At 35.2% G+C, this 26,200-nt stretch overlaps 1 protein-coding gene across 1 annotated transcript; it reads right to left on the bottom strand.

Moving 5' to 3' along the window:
- Positions 1-5,744: 5,744 nt before the first annotated feature.
- Positions 5,745-25,793, bottom strand: LOC141386872 (uncharacterized). Its single transcript, XM_073955773.1, has 4 exons — positions 25,783-25,793; positions 25,364-25,676; positions 25,186-25,294; positions 5,745-5,803 (listed from the first exon to the last, which is right to left on the bottom strand). The coding sequence occupies exons 1-4, from the start codon at positions 25,791-25,793 to the stop codon at positions 5,745-5,747; spliced, it is 492 nt and encodes a 163-aa protein (XP_073811874.1).
- Positions 25,794-26,200: the final 407 nt, after the last annotated feature.

Raw genomic sequence — 26,200 nt, 5'->3', positions numbered from 1 at the left:
TCCATGGAAAAATTACTTAAAAATCCACGCTTGGAGGACTGTAGGTCCATGGAAGAATTAGTTAAAAAATCCACGCTTGGAGGACTGTAGTTCCATTGAAAAATAACTTAAAAATCCACGCTTGGAGGACTGTAGGTCCATGGGAAAAATTACTTAAAAAATTCACGCTTGGAGGACTGTAGGTCCATGGAAAAAATGACTTAAAAAATCCACGCTTGGAGTACTGTAGGTCCATGGAAAATTACTTAAAACATCCACGCTTGGAGGACTGAAGGTCCATGGAAAAAATTACTTGCAAAATCCACGCTTGGAGGACTGTAGGTCCATGGAAAATCTACTTAAAAATCCACGCTTGGAGGACTGTAGGTCCATGGAAAATCTACTTTAAAATCCACGCTTGGAGGACTGTAGGTCGTTGGAAAAAATTACTTTAAAAATCCACGCTTGAAGTACAGTAGCTCCATGGAAAAAAATTACGTAAAAAATCTACGTTTGGAGGACTGTAGGTTCGTGAAAAAATAACTTAAAAAATCCACGCTTGGAGGACTGTAGGTCGTTGGAAAAAATTACTTTAAAAACTCCACGCTTGGAGGACGGTAGGTTCATGGAAAAATTACTTTAAAAATCCACGCTTAGAGAACTGTAGGTTCATGGAAAAATTACTTTAAAAAATCCACGCTTGGAGGACTGTAGGTTCATGGAAAAATTACTTTAAAAAATCCACGCTTGGAGGACTGTAGGTTGATGGAAAAATTGACTGAAAAATTCCATTTTTGGAGGACTGTAGGTCGTTGGGAAAAATTACCTAAAAATCCACGTTTGGAGGACTATAAGTCGTTAAAAATGGCCTAACAATCCAGTCTAGGAGGACTGTAGGTCGTTGGGAAAATTTTATTTAAAAATCCACGCTTGGAGGACTGTAGGTCGATGGAAAAAAATTACTTAAAAATCCACGCTTGGAGGACGGTAGGTCGATGGAAAAAATTACTTAAAAATTCCATTTTTGAAGGACTGTAAGTCGTTGAGAAAAATTACTTAAAAAATCCACCCTTGGAGGACTGTTGGTCGGTCCTTGAAAGAAATTCTTTAAAAAATCTGCAGCGTAGTGTAAAGACATTACCATTATATTGATTTCGTATCACGATGACCCCAGCACATTGCTTATTTTGTTCGTCAATTATAATCACATTAAAATGGAAATAAGTAAATAAAAATAATTATTTTGTCTACAAAAATAGATGATCATCAGTTTGTGTTCTGCTGAGTATTCAATTAATCGGTGGCATTTATTATAAATCAGTTAAATAAAAATGTTGTTTTTAAAATTTATTCTCTATTTTACAATACAGAATTGTTTGAAGGAAGCCCAGGTAAAAACGCAGTTAAGGGTTAATTAAACAAGTAAAAAAGTATCAGTCGGCTTTGCCGACAGAGATTTACCCTCAGCCTATGTGAATTGAAATATTAATCTACGGACAGATCGAACATATTTCAGGTCTTTTCAGAATTTTGTGGCCATTTTGTACCTTTGAACTTGCCGACGATAATGTGGATTAGGATTAAAGTTTTGCGGTGGGGCTACTTAAAGGAATATTCGACATAGAAAGTGGATCTGATATTGAGAGTCATATCTTTTTGATATATATTGGGCACACTAGTCATTTCAGTGGGTCATCTTATAACTTTTGGACCAGTATGCCAGGAAGCATGGACTTGTCCACTGAAAACATAATATGACTGTAAACACCAGGAGCACAACGAACAGCATCGGCATTCATTTCCAAAGCATCTTCGAAGAGACCCTAAACTGCATACCGACACGAATGTTGAACTTTTGTGGGAGAGGTACCCTAAGGGGATGAAGAAGTTATCGTGCTCTGCAGCGACTACATATAGGGGTTTTCACAAATTTCGGACTGTTTCCTCTAGAAGTACGGACTCGCCCCTGGAAAAACATGTATCGTCGTAATTGAGGTAGCGAATGCAAGTTGCTTCAACAGAAGTCAAAGTGTCTCGAGGACAGGTCTTAAAGTGAACCTATCCGAAGCCAGCCAGACAGACACACGGACGGACATTGCTAAATCGACTCCAAATTGTCTGAAACACATTTCGTCCAAACATACTTGGGGTCTAAAACCATTATTTCGATGAGGCACATTTTCCCCGTATGAAAGTGTATATACCCTCGTTAGCATAAATGCTTAGGGTATAAAAATCCACGCATGGATCACTGTAGGTCGCTGGAGAAAATTCTTTAAAAATCCACGCTTGGAGGACTGTAGGCCTTTGGAAAGAATTACTTTAAAAATCCACGCAAGGAGGACTTTAGGTTGTTGGGAAAAATTACTTACAAAATCCACGCTTGGAGGACTGTAAGCCCATGGAAACATTACTTAAAAAATCCACACTTGAAGAACTGTAGGTCAATGGAAAAAGTTGCTTACTTTAAAAATCTACGCATGCATGACTGTAGGTCGTTGGAAAAAATTACTTTAAAAACCCAGGCATTGATGGCTGTAGGTCATTGGAAAAAATACTTTAGAAATCCACGCAAGGAGGACTTAAGGTCGTCGGAAAAAATTTCTTTAAAATCAACGCTTGGAGGACTGTAGGTCGTTGGAAAGAATTACTTTAGAAATCCAGGCATGGATGGCTGTAGGTAGTTGGAAAAAATACTTTAGAAATCCATGCAATGAGGACTTAAGGTCGTTGGAAAAAAATTCTTTCAAAATCCACGCTTAGGGGACTTTAGGTCCATGGAAAAAATAGCATACTTAAAAAATTCACGTTTGGAGGACTATAAGTCGTTAAAAAAATTACCTAAAAATCCAGACTTAGAGGACTGTAGGTCGTTGGGAAAAATTTCTTAAAAAATCCACGCTTGAAGGACTGTTGGTCCTTGAAAAAAATTCTTTAAAAAATCTGCAGAGTAGTGCAAAAACATTACTATTATATTGATTTGATATCACATTGACCCATCACAATGCTTATTTTCTTCGTCAATTATGATCACATTAAAATGGAAATAATTAAATAACAATAATAATTTTGTTCACAAAAATTGATGATCATCAGTTTGAGTTCTGCTGCGTATTCAATTCAACTGTGGCATTTATTATAAACCAGAAAAATAAAAATTTTGTTTTTTAAATTTTTTCTCTATTTTAAAATACAGCATTGTTTGAAGGAAGCCCAGGTAAAAACGCAGTTAACGGTTAATTAAAAAAATCTAGTTTAATGCTACCCGCACACCCTTCTCTTGTAGGCCAAGCCAAAAACTGAATTTTTCTTTGAAATAAAAAGTCTCTGCTGTGATGTCTCTACCGATTTGGTAAAACGTAACTATTGTCATGTGCAGAATGTGTCCAAGAATAAATATGTCCTCAACTTTTTCATTGAACTGCATCGTCAGTTACCGCTAAGTACAGATATTGCCCTAATGCTTGATGTTCGACCCATTAACGGGCAAAAGTCGTTAAAATTTATCAATGTAAAACTCAAACTTTGTGATGCGTTGGGCAATTTGAAATTCAATCCCATACTTAAATCAATATTACAAGAATTATTTCGACGTAGCAACTTTCCACTGTAGTGTCCCTTAATGACGGTAAGTTGGGGTGCATTTATGGATAGTTAGTGGGTGTTTTCTTATTTATTTTGGTTTGTTTTTGTTATAGAATGTCCTTTATAATGTAAGCAATATGGTAATTGATGATGGGATTATTCCCAATTATGCTCCAACGTTGGACTATAATTTTACCATGGCATTTTTCGAGCAAAAAACAGAACTTGGTAAAATATTTGCGAAAGGTTCACTTAAACGCGAAAGAAAATAATAATTATTAAATACAAATTAATGATTAATTAATGCAAATTACACATTTGTTGATTAAAGATGATAATATTGAATAAATCGAAACTTGAACATATTGGTAGTGATAACAAATTTCTCCGAATCTTAAAACTTTGGCGGGCCTTCTCTCAATGGACCTGTGGATGTAAATTTTTTGGCATCCCACTACTGAAGATTATGTTGGAGGATCTTATACAATTTATTGATACTTTTTAGGTTTTATTAACTTTAAAAAGACTTGAAAATGTTGTACATACACGCAAGGATTGCAAAAACCAAACCAAATGCTGCATATGCGTAGAAAAAGGGAAGCGTCATGTGAACCACTTGCCTGGTTCCAAAAGCTGCATTCATAATAAAAAACAAACAATATGAAAATTTTACAACTGAACATGCATAGAAGACGAGTTGCAGATACATTTCTACCCCAGATAGTGCGCGAACAAGAGGCTGATATTATGATCATTAGTGAACAATACCCATCAGAAAAAAGTGGTCGCTGGTTTGAGGATGAATTAAAAACTGCTAGAATATGGATCCCAGACAGAAAAAGTATAAACCCTACAAGAGAAGGAAAAGGAAACGGCTACGTATGGATCAGGGACGTACGCAGGATTTCATTTCGGGGGGGGCCCAACTTGCTGTTGATTTTATATGAAATATTGACACAAAGTATAAAAATTCAGTAGAGAAAGATCACAATATTTAGGATACAATTTTAACTTTTTACAGAGTATTACATATAAGTTAAATATAAGATATTTAGAATTGAAATTGAAACCACGTTTGGTATAGTCGCCATATAAAAGTTGCGCCCCGTTTTCAGTATTTTGGATTTGTATTTTGGACCTATATGATTAAAACTATAGGTCAACGTTATGGTATATCCCAGCATTTTAAAAGTACAGAGAATTGCCATTATTTCTGCTATCGCAAGATTTTCAGTATTTTAAAGCTCTTAATCTAATTTTTAGAATATCAGCTGTAATACAGATTTTGGGATTCCTTTTTGTGAAAGAGCCTCCATGCAGAAAGTGGTTAAAATATATCCACGTTTTAATCCAATCCCTACTTAACTATATTCGCGAGTAGGACGAATTGAGTTATACAGGAGTTATAGGGTATAGGGGTATAGTTCGACCCGAACATAACGCCTCATTTTTTTAATTACATATCGAAATACCCATACGACTTCTATAAAGAAGAATAACACGTATCTGCGAGCACAGATTGGACTTCTATACCTAGCTATTGTGTCGATAACCTAAGAATAAACTATTCTTTAATGCCATAAAAACGCCAAATTTGATTAATTAAAAACTTAAGAAATTTAAAAACGGACGATACAGACTACGATTCATAGACTCCAAATCCTTTTCAGAGTACTGTTTGAGACTACAAAACTCATGTTTGGACTAAGCCACAGCATGGTCGATCAAATATCTCAGAAACCAATTGGCAAACTCTAGCTAAGTCGTGACAAAATAATATAAGTCGAAAATTTTCATGATTGTTGTTCCGGCTGCATTCTTTACTTTTGGTATAATGTTAAAGAACGACTTAACTAACTTTAATTGAAAGGTGCTTACACTTGGGAAGTTTTTGCAGTTTCGGAAACTACAATGTTCATAGATGAGAAAAATCCAAAAACAAGAAAAAAAAATCGTTGGATGGATTTTTAAATAAATCGCGGTCAAAGTTCACATATTTAGGTGTCTTTTAGGTTTTCACGGTTTTGCTTGGAAATTGCAAGTCCTATCGTAATGGGACTAAAAATGTTGTAGCTGTACAAATTCTCTACACGATTGGCCTTTACTACTTTTTCCTAAGTTTTACCATTTTTGAGATATAGAAGTTCAAATTGGGACAATGCACTGACTGTATCGCCTCCTTATACAACAATGTCATGTATGGAGTCCTTAACTAACATTAGTTGAAAACGGCTTACACCTGGGAAAATAGGTGGAGGGATTTTTAAATAAATCGCGGTCAAAGTTCACATTTTTAGGTTCATTTTAGATTTTCAGGATTTTGCTGGATGCGGCAAGTCCTATCGAAAGGCAACTAAGGAAAATGTTGTAGCAGTGAAAATCCTCTTTAACATTTTCTTTAGTCCCATTTCGATAGGACTTGTCGTTCCCACGCAAAATCGTGAAAACCTAAAATAACCCAAAAAATGTGAACTTTGACCGCGATTTATTTGAAAATTCCTCCGGCGATATTTTTTTGTTTTTTTTTCATCTATGAATAGTTACTGCTCCCACAAGCCATTTTAGTTGGTCTCCTTAGAATTTAGAGCTTTGAAGCATGGACTTTCCCCCTCAAAATTTGATATCGCAGTAAACAAGACTACAAATGTCAAAAAAGTCCAAAGGATCAGTCTTAAGCTGCACTTATGTTGAAATTTGAGAGGGACGTACCTAAAGATGTTGGCCACACATATTCTCTTGGAACTTGTTGTACATTTGGAAAAAAAATTTATTTGAAGAACTGGACCGATATAATCAATTTTGGGTTCGATATATTTCTGGAAGAAATACTGCGATGTGCAAAGTTCAGATCGAATCGATTACTACCATTTTAGCGAAATTTTTTTCTTTACGAGATCCAAAACTTTGACCAAATCGGTTGATCCGTTCGAAAGTTATCATGCGCTCCAGCCTTCCAGACAACTGAGATACAGACGGACGGTCTGTCCGTCCAAACATATCGCTCATTTACTCAAAGAGTGGCATAAATAAAAAAACGGGTTTTTTGAGTTAGCAATTTCTATTTTTTCTACGACATTTATTTTATCTTGTGTCAAATTTTCATGTTGATATCTCTAAAAATCAACGAGTTACAGCTTGTTTTCTAGGAGTTTGGCATAAATCAACAAAAAGGTTTTTTGAGGTTATAAAGAACTAAAACAATTCGAATCATGCTTGATCTTGCACAGAAATTTAGCACGAATATCTGGCAAAATCTGTACAAAAGATGATCCCAATAGTTATTTTATTTTTTGTGTATTAACCTTTTTAAGTTGGGAAGTCAAATTTTATTCCGCAACATAAAACGCGTTTTTCTCGAAACTTGATTTTTTGAAATATAAATGAGCGATATGTGCAATTATAGGGAACAAATGCAAGTGAGTATGCTATATATAGCAAATTTTAGCAGTTTTTGACGAACTCAAATTCATTTTTCTTCATAATTTTATCCTCTTGTTTAGCAACAAGTAAAAAAAATGTTGGTGAAGGCAGCGAAACAAATTTCTAATTGGCTTTCAATATATAGTCCACGAAGAACGCTTCATACATTTTGTCAAATAGTCATTTTTCATGCACTTCCATTCCCACAATACTGAATTATTTTGGATTCAGGATAAGTGTAAAGCCTCGAGACCTCAATATAGCTTGAATAAAACATAACAAATATGGAGTATATTCATTACGGAATTCGTATTTAATAGTGGAATGATGAGGCATGAAGACGTAATTCAGATTTCATTGGAAGTTTCTCCCGAAGGAGTATACAAACAAAAAATTTGAAAAAAAATCTTACATAACTTGACTTGATGTACATTTTCTGTACAGAAACTTCATATATATAAGATAGATATATAAGTTTTCATTTGAAATCTCCTAACATAAAAAATGTTTATGACAAAGAAAAAATTTAATAATTGGTTATAGTAGCTTAATAAATTTTGTTCGACCAAACCATTTCGGGGGGGGGGGGGGGGGCCAGGGCCCCCCGTGCCCCTTCCCCCTGCGTACGTCCCTGGTGAATAGAAGACACGGATATGGAAACTATTACATTACACAGATGCTCTCCGGTCATGGATATTTCCGAAAATATTTGTTTAAATGAGGAAAGTGTAGTTCCCCATTTTGCCTATACGAGGAAAAAGAAACAATAGACGACGCGGAGCAAACGTTCTTTTCGTGCAATCGATGGGTCGAACTCCGAGCAGAAATTGGAGATATATCTGTCGAAAATATAGTGGAGAAAATGGTAACAGATCGAGAACAGTGGAATGCAATCGCAAGATACTGCGAAGAGCTGTTGAGAAAGAAAAAGCTAGACCTAGATAACGCTTAGAGTAAGCAAACAGCGGTGCTTGGACGCAAACAAACAAGGAGAAGAAGACCACAAGGGCCTGGGAAAGTGGTGCCGAGATGGACGCAGCTCCCAGAAGTGATCTGGTGGGTTTTTAGTCGGTATAAAGATCGAGCCCGACATACCACGATGAGTGACGACTCGCCGTGAATGCGCAAAAGCATTTTCCCATCTGAGCCGCAAAAAATTGTTATTATTATTATTATTGTTATTATTATAAAAGAGGACCGAAAAAAAGAAGACACGTGTATCGGCGTTTTGGAAGTTTACGTCGGGAAGTAACTTGAATAGGCGTGGCAAGTTCCGCCCATTTCTACAGGTTTTGAAATATTCGACATCAGATTCCATGGAATCCTTGCATTTGGTAATATTACTGACAACAATGCGTGGTATCTTTTTATGAAAAAAATAACCCTCATGCGAGTCACTAAAGGGGTCTTTTTGGTCCATTTTTTCAAAAAAGTTTAAAAACTTTAAAATGAGATCGTATCAAATCAAAATATTCTACAACATGTTTTGTCATAAAATTTTACTATAGATCCCTGAATACACCAAAACTCTAAACGCCAGGAATCTGCCAAAAGTAAAATCACGTTTTAGGGTTAATGTTGTACTTTATCAGAGTTTATTACGTTTTGTCCAACAAAACTTCATTCAAATTTGCCAACAAAACACCCAAATATTTTTTGAATAAATTTGTTTTGTTCTTTTTTTGGGTTGATGCATGAAAGTAACATGAAATTTAGTTTTAGACGAACGTTGTTAAAAGAAGAAATATGCTAAGAAAATTACATTACAAAATTAGATATTATAGGTAGAAATTATTTGTTAAACGTTTAGACTCTTAATTAAAATTTATTCCATACTGAGTCGAAATCTCATAAAGTACTTCACATTTTGGGGATTGTGCCAAAAGAAGAAATGCTCCAAATCAAATTTCATTATGAGTCTCTGAACAAAAGAAATTAGTAGCTATAATATTTAACATCTCCAGAAGCTTTCGCTTTTCATATATGATTCAGGACCATATTCTACCGTTTTTATTCACATTTTCGTTATCTGCGGTCACAAAATATATTTTATTGATGTTTGTTCATAATAAATTCTTTCAGAAGATTATGTGTTCTCGATCCAAACTGTTTTTGAAATATCTATGGTGAATATATATAGGGAAAATATTGACAACATAGATCGCACTTTGAAAAATTACGTATTTTAGTACCGTAAACTAAAATAACGTCATCAGGATAAGTCATAGGTTCCTGATATTGTGTGTGAAAATGCGGGGATAGTCTGAAATTTGATTTGGAACATTTCTTCTTTTGACACAATCCCCAAAATGTGAAGTACTTTATGAGATTTTGACTCAGTATGGAATAAATTTTAATTAAGAGTCTAAACGTTTAACAAATAATTTCTACCTATAATATCTAATTTGGTAACGTCATTTTCTTAACAAAGTATTTTACTTAGATATCTAGTTTGTTCTGGGACATACAGTGACATTTTGTGTAGAATATTTCTTCTTTTAACACATTTTTCATGTTACTTTCATGCATCAACTCGAAAAAAGAACAAAACTAATTTATTCAAAAAATATTTGGGTGTTTTGTTGGCAAATTTGATGTATATATTTTCTTGATATATATTGTAAATACATATTTCGTTTAATCGGCAACTTATATTGAAATTTTATAGATAATACTTTTGTCTTTGACGTCTTCTATCTAGAATGAAGTTTTGTGGGACAAAACTTAATAAACTCAGATAAAGTACAACATTAACATTAAAACGTGATTTTACTTTTGACAGATCCCTGGCGTTTAGGTACGATTTAGAGTTTTGGTGTATTCGGGGACCTGTAGTAAAATTTTATGACAAATAATTTTGTAGAATATTTTGATTTGATACGATCTCATTTCAAAGGAGTTTTTAAACTTTTTTAAAAAAAACTGGACCAAAAAGACCCCTTTAGTGACTCGCATGAGGGTAAATTTTTTCATAAAAAGATACCCCGCATTGTTGTCAGTAATATTGCCAAAGACACTTTATACCTAAAATGCAAGAATTCCAAGGAATCTGATGTCGAATATTTCAAAACCTGTAGAAATGAGCGGAACTTGCCACGCCTATTTAGGTTACTTCCCGATACACGTGTCTTCTTTTTTTCGGTTCGCTTTCATAACTTGTTTGGGGTTTCTTGTAATTTTGAAAAAGTTCAATTTTGTTGTACTGTGTTTTGTGACGAGAAATTGGGATTTTTCAAAATCATCTATTTTAAAAAATAAGGCGGTGATGATATTACCTTTGTTCGACTGTGTTACCGAATATTTTTCATTTATACTACAAAAACAAACTGGCAGTTACCTGAATAAATATTGCTTAATGTAAATCTGAACTTAGTGGTTCAAAGATTCTTAATCACGCGATTGCTTAAGTCTGGAGACTTACCCGAATGGCTTGACGTCATACATATTACTCTATATTACAGAGATTAATGTTAGCAAAACGGAATTTGCTGATCGCTACCAATATCATGATTGCATAATCATGAATGGTATCGAGTATACAAAAAAATTCTAAATCACAACAAATAGTTCAAACGAAAAAAATGTTTTCAATTGACCAGCGTATTCTGCATCGTGATAATAATAATTGCATGCCATTTTTGAACCAAAATCATCGGAGTTCGCCCGGTCCACTAGTAATTATATAAAGTAATTATTAGCTGCACTTAGGTGTGTATCAAAGTCCACAAACTGTATTTTTTCGAATAGAACATTTTCTTTATTATCAAAATAATATCATTAAAGTAAAAATATTCAATTGGAAATGTTGTGGTTTAAAATTATTTTCATTTTCTTACTTATCCAACAGTTACTTGAAGTTCAGGTAGATTTTGAAGAATTCATGAAGGAACACAAATTTCCCACTAAAAGCTTACAAATATTTTCTTTATTTGTCAGGGCAAAAAATTTTCATTCTCCTTGAATATTCATAATTTAAGCTGTGAATCCTGTGTCGATTGGGTGAAACATTACAAGTGTGATTTACGCAAGGTATCTGCAAACAAGTTTGCCTTTAATTTCCTCATTGCTCTAAATCGCCAAATGCCATCGAATACCGATGCGAATATTCTGGTCGATGCTAGACCTATCGGTGGTCGTAACGTTATAAAATTTATAAATGTTAAAATCAAAGTTTGTGATGTTTTGAAAAATATGAAAACGAATCCTTTGGTTATGATATTTCAGCAGAAAATGATACGACAAAGCAATTTACCGGCAGAGTGTCCAATTAAGAAGGTGATCACAAAGAATTCTGCTGCTGCTTTTTGTTTGAAGTAAAAAATGTATTTATTTTCTATTTTCTTTGTAGGATACTCTTTATAACATCTCTGACCTGATAGTAGATGACAATTTTATACCTGGATATATACCCAGCGTGGATTATAATATAACGATTGATTTTTATCAGGAAAAAATTTATGTCGGCAAAGTGTTTATTCAGTGTACGATTAAACGTTTGTAATACACAGAAAAACATAAGAATGAAGATTTTACTAATTCCGTTCATAACACTGTGTGTTATTTTTTGAGTCATGGTTTATTAACCACATTCTGATACCACAGCGTGATAGAAGACCAAAAATAAGATAGAAGACCAAAATCAACTTCAACTTTCGCGGTTATGGGCCCACAAAAACCTGAGTCTTTGATGTTAAAAGGGATCATTTTGTCAGGCACATATCTTCTAAACCCCTTGGAATTTGTGAATATACGTGGAGGCAAAGTTATAGCTCTCGTCCTAAAGAATAATAATTGTAAACACATAAAATCCATTTGACCTCATCTTCAAGGTCAAACTCGTCAAGGTCCTATTTCCATTATGGTTTTTTCTCGGATTTTAGTCTATAGATATCAAACCGATCAAAATTGAAGCAAACAACCAACTAAAAAAATGTTCGTTAGATCTCAATAAACAACTTTCTAGGAAATACGAACTCTGTAGAAATGGTTCTTAATGGCCAAAATATCTAAACAAATGCGATTTTTATCCTCTTTTCTTGGTTTCCTCTCCATAGATATTAAACCGTTCAAAATTCAAGAAAACAATCAACCACAATAATTTGGCAAAGACATCAGCAAACAACTTTCTGGAACATACGAAATGTCTATGAACGGTTCTTAAATGCGAAATGAGCCAAACCCTTTTTAAAATATTAGATTTCTATACTTTTTCTACCCTCCACCATAGTATGGAGGGTATATTAAGTTTGTTTTTCCGTTTGTAACGCATTGAAATACTCATTTGCGACCCTATAAAGTATATATATTCTTGATCAGGGTAAAATTCTAAGTCGATCTGAGCACGTCCGTCCGTCTGTGGTAATCACTCTAGCATCCACAAAAATGGAGATAGGACGCTGAAATTTTGGGAAAATGCGTCTTTTGTTTGCAGGCAGGTCAAGTTCGGGCTGGGCTATATCGGTCGACGTTTTGGTATAGCCCCCATATAACGGTACCCCCGATTTATGGTATTTTGACGTTTTTAGCTACATTTTCAGACCGATTTGCCTATAATTTGACATTTAGGGTTCTTAAGTATCAATAAACATATATAACAAAACTTGTTGACATAGGTCCACGTTTTGGTATAGCCCCCATATACCGGTACCCCCCGATTTGCGGTATTTTGACATTTAGGGTTCTTAAATGTCAATAAACTTATATAACTAGTGGACATAAGTCCACGTTTTGGAATAGCCCCCATATAACGTTACCGCCCGATTTCAGATATTTTGACGTTTAAATTCACATTTCTAGACCGAATTAGCTATGATTTGATATTTAGGGTTCTTAAATTCTTAGTGGTCACCACTCCTCTCCACCAAAAATTGTCAAGAAAGGTCGATGTATTGATAAAGCTCCCATATAAAAGTACCTCACGATCTTCAGTAGTTTGATGATTTTAGCTACAATACTAAACCGAACTAGCAGTAATTTGACATTTGAAGTTCTTAGTGGTCGCAACACCTCTCCATCAAAAATTGTCAACATAGGTCCATGTTCGGATATAGCTCCCATGTAACGGTACCTCCCAATTTTCAGTAATTGGCAATTTTAGCTACAATTTTTAATCGAACTAACTGTAATTTGACATTTGAAGGTTGTAGTGGTCACCACACATCTGCATCAACAATTTTCAACATAGCCCCAATATAACGATATTTCCCGATTTTCGGTACTTTGAGGATTTTACTTAAAATGTTTAACCGAACGTAGGTCCATGTTTTTGTATAGCCCCAAAACAAACCTCCCAATTTTCCGTACCATAGCTTTATTTTTTGGACGAACTTTCTGTAATTTGAAATTTAAAAGTCAACAAAAATTCTGCAACAAAAATTGTTCATTTAAGTTCATATTTTCGTATAGCCCACATACCTCCGAACTAGCTGTTAATGACATTTGAAGTTCCCATGTTATGTACAAATTTTCGGTATTTTGAGGATTCTAGCTGCAATTTTTAACCGAATTAGGAGTTATTTGACATTAAAGGCTCCCTTCAAAAACTGTCAACATAGGCCCATGTTTTATTATAACCCCTATATAACAGTATCTCCCAATTTCTAGCGCACCAAAAATTGTCAACAGTTATCTAACTAGGCACCATAAAAAAGGGCCTCCCGAATGAAGTATATGTACATGTACATTATCTCACATTTTAACGTACTCACTTAAAGTTGGGGACAGGAATGAATATTTTATGGTGGAGGGTATGAAAAGTTCGGCCCGGCCGAACTTAATGCTTTTTTACTTGTTGCTCCTATTTTGGTCCACAGATACCGAACCGCTCAAAAATTAAGGATACAGTCAACTACAAAAATGTACCTAAGATTTCAATAAACAACTTTCTTGGAACGGTTCACGGTGGATTTCATTTGTCCAGAATTGATGTTCTTTATGACAAGAGCTACAACTTTGCCTCCATGAGCAAATTAAAATTCTTCGCGGTTTAGGAGATATGCGCCTGCCAAAATGCTTACTTTTGACTTAATTTTTCAAGGATATTTTTGATGTCCTTTTTATCCTGGAATGCAATAATTTATAATTATTATATAAAGCCTATGCTCTCCTCTTTAATATTACAACAATACCAGCATCGTAGGACGATTACAAGTATTTTAAATATTTTTTTGAAAAATGTTGACCTTTGAAATTTGTTTGACCTCTAAAAGGTCAAAACGATGAGAAAACGAAAAATTAAAAATACCATTATACTCCATTTTGCCTATACTTTCAAATGTATATAGTCCGGTTCAAGTGTAACAAAATTTTTTGTCGGACGGTGTTATCTTTAGGACGAGAGCTACAACCTTGCCTCCACGAGTAATCCCAAATTTAGGGCGGTTTAGAAGATATGTGCCTGACAAAATGATCCCTTGTAACATCAAAGCCTCAGGTCTTTGGGGGCCCATAACAGCGAAAGTTGAAGTGATAGGGAAAAACGCCAGGACACGTGTCTTCTTATTTTTGGCCGTCTATCATGCTGCTGTGTCAAAATATGGTTAATAATTTTCGTGCCGCATAGTGTAATTTTTTGTTCATAATTTGAACGCACCTCTTTTAAAGTGAATGGACAAATTTTTGTATTTATGTACACAATACTATTTTTGCAAAAGTATAAATGGTTTTCTAAAATACAAAAATAAATTTTCTAGTTTACCCTACATTGCTCACTATTTTATTTATTTTTTTTTTTTTGCTGCCAAGAACCGGTTTTTGTGCTTTCAATCATTTTTGATCGGTTTGATATCTGCAGTCTAAAATCCGAGAAAAAAAATATAATGGAAATTTGACCTTGATGATTTTGACCTTGAAATGATCCCTTTTGACATCAAAGCCTCAGGTCTTTGGGGGCCCATAACAGCGAAAGTTGAAGTGATAGGGAAAAACGCCGGGACACGTGTCTTCTTATTTTTGGTCGTCTATCACGCTGCGGTGTCAAAAGATGGTTAATAACACTGTACAACACAAAAAATAATTACAAGATAATTCGGCCAGATTATGAAAGAGGACCGAAAAAAAGAAGACACGTGTATCGGCGTTTTGAAAGTTTACGTCGGGAAGTAACCTGAATAGGCGAGACTATTTCCGCCCATTTCTACAGGTTTTGAAATATTCATCATCATATTCCTTGGAATCCTTGAATTTTAGGTATAAAGTGTCTTTGACAATATTACTGACAACAATGCGGGGTATCTTTTTATGAAAAAAATTAACCCTCATGCGAGTCACTAAAGGGGTCTTTTTGGTAAATTTTTTTATTTGTCATTTAATTTTTACTATAGGTTCCCGAATACACCAAAACTCTAAATCGTACCTAAACGCCAGGATTCTGTCAAAAGTAAAATCACGTTTTAGGGTTAATGTTGTACTTTATCTGAGTTTATTACGTTTTATCCCACAAAACTTCATTCTAGATAGAAGACGTCAAAGACAAAAATATTCAATATAAGTCGCCAAATAAATGAATTATGTATTTACAATATATATCAAGAAAATATATACATCAAATTTGCCAACAAAACACCCAAATATTTTTTTTTAATAAATTTGTTTTGTTCTTTTTTTTGGGTTGATGCATGAAAGTAACATGAAATTTAGTTTTAGACAAAAGTTGTTAAAAAAAGAAATATTCTACACAAAATTTCACTATAAGTCCCAGAACAAACTATATATCTAAGTAAAACACTTTGTTAAGAATATTACGTCACAAAATTAGATATTATAGGTAGAAATTATTTGGAAAACTTTTAGACTCTTAATTAAAATTTATTCCATACTGAGTCAAAATCTCCTAAAATACTTCACTTTTTGGGGATTATGTTAAAAGAAGAAATGTTCCAAATCAAATTTCATTATAAGTCTCTGAACAAAAGAAAAATTACGTATTTTATTACTATAAACTAAAATAACGTCATCATAGGTTCCTGATATTGTATGTGAAAATGCGGGGATAGTCTACGGCTATTGTCCAGTGAATATATCCGACAAACGAGTCCTAACATCCATGATTTTGGCATGGTCCTAAATACTATAATGATGGCAACTACTCCTGCTCTGACAAAATTGACTGAATTGCCCATTATTTTATTTATTTTTTTTCTGACAAGAACCGGTTTTTGTGCTTTGCCTATAACAGGGACGAGCTTCTTTGCTTAGATCAGCCAAGATCACCCATATACGTTAACGTGACTACAACAACAGCATATGTTCTCATTTTTTTTCATCTGCCGTGGTTTAGCAAAGGAATGGCTCGCTCAGATAGACTAATGCACAAAATATTTTGAGCACCACCGGCTTAGATCGTATAGTGAGGGCGCCCACTGAGTTGTGTTTGCATTTGCTTCTCTCTCTCACGTACAGTGAAAATGAATGAAAACAAACAAAAACATAATGTGGTTGTTGCTTTTTTCACTCATACGTTCATACATGTCTTCGCTTTGGTTGTATTTCTGTGGTCGTCGCTGGCCTATAAAGATGTTGTGGTTTTGCTTCTATTGTTTTTGTCTTTCTTTCCCTCCATCGTATCTACATGCACATTGACTCCGTTTCAACAATTGTTGTTGCCCAGCTAACATTTTTTTCCGAATTCGGAACGAAACTCTGCACAAGTATCCGATTCTGATTTCGAATTCCTTCAGAAATCGGAACAAAATTGTGTGAAGGTGCCCACGAATTCGGAAAGTTTTATCGGAAAAAAATCGGAAGGAATATTAGAGTTTCTTTCCGAATTCTGAAAGAATTCGTAAAAAACTCGAATGAAAAAAAAGGGAAATTTTAAGGGAATTTTCGATTATCTGCACAAATTCGGAAAAAAATCTGAAGGAATATTCGAAAATCGGATGTGGTGATTTTTAACGTACAAAAACCACTGTTTAAGCAGGAATGTCGACTGTTTCAAGGTAAAAATCGCTACAAACCTATGGTGCGTCCCTGCTCTCAGCACTCTCACTCTTATACTCTCAGCACTCTCTCAATGGTCTCGCGAGCAAAATTCCCGAACTTTTGCTGAGAGTGCTGAGAGTATAAGAAATTCAAAAAAAAGGGAAATTTTTCTGTTTAGTTTGCATGCTGTAGCTTGCTTTTTAGTTATTTGGCAGATGTTAAATGAGTAAGACGTAACGGAACAAATAAATAACAAGTAAAAAAGTATCAGTCGGCTTTGCCGACAGAGATATGCCCTCAGCCTGTGCAAATTGAAACACTTTTTTCAAAAAAACTTAAGTATTTAGGGGTTTCAAAATGTTGGTCGTATGAACCGACAAAAATGTTGAATAGGATTAAAGTTCAAAAATTTTGCGGAAAACGCACTTAAATTAATGGACCGACATATACCATGGGGGTGCCATAGGGGTTTTTACACCCTTAGGGCTGTTTTCTCAAGAAGTATGGACTTGCCCCTGAAACAATTTTTACCATCGAAATTGAGGCAGCGAATGTAAGTTGCTTCAACAAAAGTCAAAGTGATTCAATAGCAGGTCTTACAGCGTGTTTTTGTAAAAATGCTTGCCTGTCACACGTACCGTTCGTACTAAAACGTATACGTTCAAAATTTGGTTCTTGTAAAATTTTACGAACCATTCGTTTTTATCTAAAAGCTTTCGTCTATTTCATAAAAGCTTTTATATTTCAGGGTTTCCATGATACTTATTTTGTGAATTTTGCATAGGCATCTGCACGTAAAATGTGTTACTTGATGGCAACCCCGATAAACAGATGACAAACAAAAAATAAGAAAAAAATGTAATCAAATTTGTCAAAAAACAAGTAAGAAAGTATCAGTCAGCTGAGCCGACAGAGATATACCCTCAGCCACGTACCCGAAGAAAAAAAGTTAACACAATACTTCTGTAGGTTTTTTAGCTGTTGGGAAAATTTTCCAGGATGGAAAGGGCCACAAAAAACTACATGTTGCAACAAAATTCAGAATGATCCAAGACGAGTGCATTTTTTCCAAACTTTGGGTAGGGTGTACCCATAGGAGTGATCCGATGTAGTACATATTCGGACCTAATACAAATCTGTAGGAAATATTTTTTTCTTTATTAGTCTATGGATATTTTCCTTACAGACTATTGTTGTACTTAATTTTCTGAATTTAAATATATTACAATTTTACTTTTCAATTTACAAAGTTTAAGCTCAATCGATTTCTCTCTTAAAGGGTTATTTTACACATTAGCCAGTTTAGGTGGTGCCGGTAGGATTTTCTGGACCTTTTTGGGTCATTATCTTAGGAAGTATGGACTTTCCCACGAAAAAAATTACAACGTCGTAACAGGGGCCGCAAGTGCAACCTGCTGTGTCACAAATTAATAAGATCAGAGAGGAGTTGTTAAACTATACTTTTTCCAAATTTTGTGTGGGAGGTACTCAAATGAGTGGACCGATATAGTCCATATTAGAACTCGATCTATGCCTGAAAGTAATATTACCAATAGCAAAGTTTGGCTCAATTCGGTTATTCCCTCCTAGAGTTATCATGCCCACAATCTTGGCGAAAAATTTTGAAACTTTGTGGGGGAGGTACCGGAATGAGTGGACCAATATGGTCTATCTTCGAATTTAAACTAAGTTTGGACAAACTATTGAAAGACCCAAACATTTAACCAAATATGTTGATCCGTTCGAGAGTTATCGTGCACTCCAACTACGACACATGATATTATATGGGTTGTTTGCAGTTTTCGTGCTGATTTCTGAGGATATATGGACTTGCTCCTGAAAAAAATTATATCGTCGTAATGGGGGTGGTGAATACAAGTGGCTGCAACAAAAATCAAAGCGATTCGAGAGCAGGCCTTAAACTGCACTTAAGCAAAATTTTGTGTGGGAGGTACCCGAAAGAGTGAACCAATAGGGTCCATATTGGAACCTCATCAAAGTATGGACTAATTCGGTTACTCCCTTCAAGAGTTATCGTGCGGACAATTTTTCCGAACATTTTTGAACTTTTGAGAGGGAGGTACCTGAAGGAGTGGACCGATATGGCCCATCTTCGAACTTAAATCAAATCTGGACAAAATATTTCGATACCCAAAATTTGAACCGAATCGATTGATCCGTTCGAGAGTTATCGTGCGCACCAGCCAGCCAGACAGACAGACAAACGGACAGACAGACAGACGGACGGACATTACTAGATCGACTCAAAATTGTCTGAAACGGATATCGTACAAACATACTTGGGGTCTAAAACCATTATTTCGATGAGGCACATTTTTGCCCGTATCAAAGTGTAAATACCCTCTTTAGCCTAAAGGCTGAGGGTATAATAATTGTGATAATATGAAGAAACGGATGTGCATTCCCTTCCAGTTTTCGTGTGTTTTGTGACATTTATTACTCAAATTATTTAATTTTCATTCAAAACGATGGGTCTTTTCCATTCGTTTATTTTTGACGTATTCGTTCGTGTAATTTTTTTACGAAAACCAAAAAATTACGAAAATAAAAAGCTTTCATTTGTTTGTCACACGAATACAAACGTCAATCGCTATGAAAACCAAATTGTGTCTTCGTTCATGAAATCGACGAACGAATGGGCAAAAACTTTTTACAAAAACACGCTGTTAAAGTGAACTTATCCAAAATTTTGTGTGGGAGGTACGGGATGGAGTGGACAAATATAGTCCATAGTCGAACCTGATCTATATCTGGTAGATATCATGAGAATGTGTAAAGTATGGACCAAATCGGTCACTCCCATCAAGAGTTATCGTGCGCACAATTTTTCCGAATATTTTTGAACTTTTGTGGGGTAGGTACTTGAAGGAGTGGATCGATATGCCTTATCTACAAACTTAAAGTAAGTTTGGAAACAATATTACGAAAGCCAAATTTTAGCCGGAATCGGCATTTCCGTTCGAGAATTATCTTGCGCTTCCACCCATAAACATGCTGTCATAGGGTTTGTTTTTCAACTTTCAGTCTATTTTTGCAGGAAGTATGGACTTGCCCTTGAGGAAACTTGTACCTTCGTATAGGGAACAGTGAATACAAGATGTTACAACAAAAACCAAGGCGATTCGAGAGCAGGTCCTAAACTGAACTTTTCCGAAATTTTGTGTGGGAGGTACTCGAAGGAGTTTACCGATTGAGTCCATACTGGAACCTCATCTAAGTCTGCTAGAAATTTCATAATGTGCAAAGTATGGACCAAATGGACCGAACATTTTCGAACTTTGAACTTGAACTAAGTTTGGACAAAATATTACGAAAGCCAAATTTTGGACCGAATCGGCAGATCCGTTCGAGAGTTATCTTGCGCTCCAACCACTACACACGGGGTCATAGGGTTTTTTGTAACTTTCAGGCTATTTTCTCAGGAAGTAGGGACTTGCCCCTAATGAAACTTACAGCGTCGTAAAGAGGACAGCGAATACAACTTGCGTAAACAAAAATCAAAGCGATTCGAGAGCAGGTCCTAAACTAAACTTGACCGAAATTTTGTGTGGGAGGTACCCGAAGAAGTGGGCCGATTGAGTCTATATTGAAACCTCATCTAGGTCGGGTAGAAATTTCACGATGTGCAAAGTGTGGACCAAATCGGTTACTCCCTTCAAGAGTTATCGTGCCCACAAATTTTCCGAACATTTTGGAACTTTTGTGGGGGAGGTACCGGAAGGAGTGGACCGATATAGCTCATCTTTGAACTTAAACTAAGTTTGGACAAAATATTACGAAAGCCAAAATTTGAACCGAATCGGTTCATCCATCCGTTCGAGAGTTATCGTGCGCCCCAGACAGACAGACGGACGGACTTTGCTAAATCAACTCCAAATTATCTGAAACACATTTCGTCCAAACATACTTGGGGTCTAAAACCATTATTTCGATGAGGCAAATTTTGCCCGTTTGAAAGTGTATATACCCTTTCTAGACTAAAGGCTGAGGGTATAATAATTTCAAAATAAAATAAAAAAACTAATTTCAAAATAAAATAAAAAAACAAAATTTTTATAGAACAAATAAATTTATAAAAAATATAAACAGAGTTTTGAATATAAGTAACTTTTTCTTGCTTTAAAGAAGATTATTTTGAAATTAATGAATTGGTTCATATTTTGCAAAAGAGAATAGAGATACATATATCCCATGTTTTTGTTTCATTCAAAAAAGAAACCAGTATTTATTGCTTTATGAATTAGGTTCATACAATGTAAAAATTTGAACATTGGAAACAATTTTTGAACACTATTCATAAATTGAATGAATTTGTTTTTTACGTGTAGGAATTTGAGGAAAATAAGAATAAATTCCAACAACAACAGCAAACATTTGATGATTGTTTTTTGGATGTCAAGTTCTAGTTCGGATATTGCAGCATTAGCGTTACAAAGTTTCTGAACTCTGTCTCGCCAATAATTCTAAAGCATGGTAATCTTTTGCAATCATCCTCAACACCTAGAGTTCTACTTTTCAATTTTTCGAATTGTTGGAGGTAAAGGTTTACTTCGGTGGATTTTATTTTTATCTCATTGCATGTAATTCTCATTCACAAAGTGGTCGAAACGACTTGGATACAGCGAACTTAGAATACTTATGCACTTTGGTGGAGAGTTGGTAGTTGGAACAAGCTAAGTGCTAGGCATATTAGCTGGGGAGGTAGGGGTGACATAGGGGATGAAAGATACAAAGCAGTGACCCTGACCGGCTTTAACATGGCAAATATCAGGACCTAACTTGGTCCCTCTTTCATTTCAAATGGACACTGAACTCTCCAAGGTGGCGCCTGGGAAGCTGCCTTGAACAACCGTTAAAGATAGTTAGCTAACATATACCGCGCGTTTACCCATAAGAACGTTTTACACAAAAAAAAAAAAAAATATTTCAAGAATTTGTACATATTTTCGTTCGTGATTTTTCATACTGTAAAGTTTTTGTTTATTTCCATCCGAAAGCCGCTATTTTTTCAAAAATTTGTAAGATTTTCATGAGATGCAAAATCACTTTCCTATTTTTCCCCATATTCCACTATTTGCTCTCATATTTCCTCTCTTGTTTGGTAAATGCTCTCAACATTGTTCTCGTTTTCTTTTGAATGGTCTCGCCGTCTCACCATCGTATTGACAATGTATCAACAAACCACACCCTCACATTGAGACTATATCAACAAACCACACCACACACAACACATACCTAAACTACAACAATTTTGTTGTTATAACAACTATACTTAACTGACAAACTAAACAACTACAGTGCGTTTTGTGTCGGAGAAACAAAGTGTTTGGCTGTATAGTTCGCAACTACAAATTTCTAATTTCTTAAATATAAAGGCAACATCTAATATCTCAACCTAGTGCTGATAGACTCACCATGTGTGTACATATGGTTCGTATTGTTCTGCTATGTTTACAAGACGATAACAACTACAGTGGAAATCATTAGAAAAACGGTTAAGTTACAATAATATAAAATAAAAGAATTAATGAAAGTAGCAAAATTTGCCTCTGGTTTGGTTGGTGGTGTGTGGTGGTTGTTAGTCAATAATAACAAAAACAATAACTTGCCAAAATGTTTTTTTTTCAATCTCTCAGAAAAAACAGTATTTTTTCGCTTTATGAAAGGCGTTCATAAAATGCAGAAATTTGAATCTTGGCAAGACTTTATGAACACTATTCCTGAAATGCAGTAATTATTTTTTGCTGTGTAAGGACCATGATCTGCAAATATGCACCTGGAATTTTTTGAATTCTTTATGCCCTGGAAATACGCTGGATTGAGAAAGACGTCACAAAAACACATAAAGGTGAGGCACTGTATTATAGCAGCCATTAAAAAGGACGAATTTGTTTGTGGATTTGTATGGATTATAATATAACGATTGTTTTTTTATGAGAGAAAAAAAATTTCTCGGCAAATGTTAAAACATGTGGAATACAGGTTCAGCCCGGTAGATGATAAACATGATTTTCAAATTTTTTTAACATCAGTCTTATTTGTGTCCATACCCCACCAAAAAAAGGACGAGTTAACCACAGATGTGTATTACGAGCGATTAGAAAATAACATGTGAAGTATCTGACAAAGGAACGAAGGCTGACAGACAGCGGCGTAAAACATGGTGATGACAGCAAATTTATGCATCTTATGGTCTTCTATGCACTTCAGAAGACCTTTTAAATTGTTCTAGGGACTGCAAAAGACCTCTTGAGGGGCATTCTATGGACTACAAAAAATATCTCATATTTACTACAGAAGGCCTCTTGAGTACTTTTATGTACTACAGCGACCTCTTGAGGTGTTCTTTGGACTACTGGAGTCCTTGAGGCTCTCTATGGACTACAACAGACCTCATGGACGAGGAAAACCTCTTGAGGTTTCTATAGGGGCCTTCTATTTGCTACAGATAATTCTAACGACAGAAAAAGACCTTTTGAAATCTTCTGTTGAATACAAAAGCGTGGATTTTTAAAGTAATTTTTCCCTGGACCTACAGTCCTCCAAGTGTGCATTTTTTAAGTAGGTCGATGGAAAAAATTATTTAAAAATCCACGCTTGGAGGAATGTAGGTCGATGGAAAAAATTACTTAAAAATCCACGCTTGGAGGAATGTAGGTCGATGGAAAAAATTACTTAAAAATCCATGATTGGAGGATTTGGAGGTCGTTGGAAAAAATTACTTAAAAAATTTACGCTTGGAGTATTTGGAGGTCGTTGGAAAAAATTAATTTAAAAATCCATGCTTAAGTAATTTTTTTCCATCGACCTTCAGTCCTCCAAGCGTGGATTTTTTAAATAATTTTTTCCATAGATCTACAGTCCTCCAAGCGTGGATTTTTATACCCTCAGCACTTATGCTAACGAGGGTATATACACTTTCACACGGGCGAAATGTGCCTCATCGAAATAACGGTTTTAGACCCCAAGTATGTTTGGACGAAATGTGTTTCAGACAATTTGGAGTCGATTGAGCAATGTCCGTCCGTGTGTCTGTCTGTCTGGCTGGCTGGAGCGCACGATAACTCTCGAACGGATGTATGAACCGATTCGGTTCAAATTTTGGCTTTCGTAATATTTTACCCAAACTTAGTTTAAGTTCGAAGTTGGGCTATATCGGTCCACTCCTTCCGGTACCTCCCCCGCAAAAGTTCGAAAATATTCGGAAAATTTGTGCGCACGATAACTCTTGAATGGAGTAACCGATTTGGTCCATGCTTTGCCCATCGTGAAATGTGTACCAAACTTAGATAAGGTTTCAATATGGACTCAATCGGTCCACTCCTTCGGGTACCTCCCACACAAAATTTTGGAAAAGTTCAGTTTAGGGCCATCTCTCGAATCGCTTTGATTTTTGTTTTAGAAACTTGTATTCACTACCCTCCATACGACGGTACAAGTTTCATCAGGGGCAAGTCCATACTTCCTGAGAAAATAGCCTGAAAGTTGCAAAAAACCCCTATGACACAGTGTGAAGTGGTTGGAGCGCAAGGTAACTCTCGAACGGATCTGCCGATTCGGTCCAAAATTTAGGCTTAGTAATATTTTGTCCAAACATAGTTTAAGTTTGAAGATAAGACATATCGGTCAACCCCTTCAAGTACCTCCCCCACAAAAGTTCAAAAATGTTCGGAAAAATTGTTCGTACGGTCACTCGTGAAGGGAGTAGCCGAATTGATCTATACTTTACACATCCTAATATATCTACCAGATATAGATCAGGTTCAAATATGGACTATATTTGTCCACTCCATCCAATGCCACCCACACAAAATTTCGGATAAGTTCACTTCAAGACCTGATATCGAATCACGTTGATTTTTGATGAAGCTACTTGCATTCGCTGTCTCATTTACGATGGTAAAAGTTTTTTTTTGAGGCAAGTCCATACTTCTTGAGCAAACATCGCGAAGAGTGTAAAAACCCCGTATGGCACCATATGTTGTGGCTAGAGATCCACTTCCATAACGGTCAATGTCGATCCATTCCTTTTAGTATCTCCTTCTCAAAACTTTTGATCTTTAATCCTAATCAACATTTTTGTCGGTTCAAACGCCCAAAATTTTTAAACCCCCCTAAATACATACGTATTTTGGGAAAATTTTTTTTCAATATACACAGGTTGGGGGTATATCTCAGTCGGCAAAGCCGACTGATACTTTTTTACTTGTTAAGTAGTTTTTTTCCATGGATTTTAAAAAATTTTTTCCATGGACCTACAGGCTTCCGATCGTGTATTTTTTATGGTTACATTGAAATCCAAGCTGGGTGCAAATCCAGGAATAAGATCTTGGCTTACTATCACACCGGAAATGTTATAAAGAGTATTCTAAAATGAAAATATAACATAAATAATTTTTTCCCCAATAAAACAACAATACACGTTCAGTCAAATTACCGCTTTAATTGGACACTCCGCTGGTAGATTGCTGTGTTGTATCATTTTCTCCTGAAATATCATTACCAATGGATTCGTTTTCATATTACCCAAGGCATTACAAACGTTCATTTTAATATTTAAGAATTTTACAACCTTACGACCACCGGCCGGTCTAACATCAGCAACAATATTTGCGTCGGTATTCGATGGCAATTGACGATTCAGAGCAATGAAGAAATTAAAGGCATACGCATTGTTGGTCGCATTTTGTAAATCACAGTGGTAACGTATCACCCAATTATTACAGACCTCACAGGTTACATTGTGAATCCTAAGGGAAAATTAATTTTTCTTGCCCTGGCGAAAGGAAAATAAAATATTTTTTAGGTAGAATTAAGGATTAGGATAAAATACATGTAGAATTCTTTAAAATATACCTGAATTTCATGTAGCTGTTGGATGAGTAAAAAAATAAAAATTATTTTTAATCACAACACTTCCACTTGAATATTTTCAATTTAATGGTGCTTTGAAAAACAAACGTTTGTAAAGAAAATTGTCTGTCCGGAAAAAAATATTGTTAATGATTTTTGCTATCATTTCTAATTGCTGATAATTATTGCCGTAATTTTCAATTTATACAAATGCTTCGAGCCCACTGAGCCCATAATGTGCTAAATTAAGTGAGAATGAATGAATGAGAACATGCCGCACGTTGACTTCTTTTTGTATAATTCGCTAACTTTTATTTTCGACCACTGTTGATTCTGAAATACTTTTCCATCTGAGTTCACGAGGTGAATTAGAATTACAATCAGAGAGAAATTAAAATATTCCCTATGTTGAAATGCTTCT

The sequence above is a fragment of the Musca autumnalis genome, unplaced genomic scaffold (genome assembly GCF_047663935.1).
Source record: "Musca autumnalis isolate F117 unplaced genomic scaffold, ASM4766393v1 scaffold_5, whole genome shotgun sequence".
Taxonomy (NCBI): domain Eukaryota; kingdom Metazoa; phylum Arthropoda; class Insecta; order Diptera; family Muscidae; genus Musca; species Musca autumnalis.
This window is presented reverse-complemented; position numbering and strand designations above follow the sequence as displayed.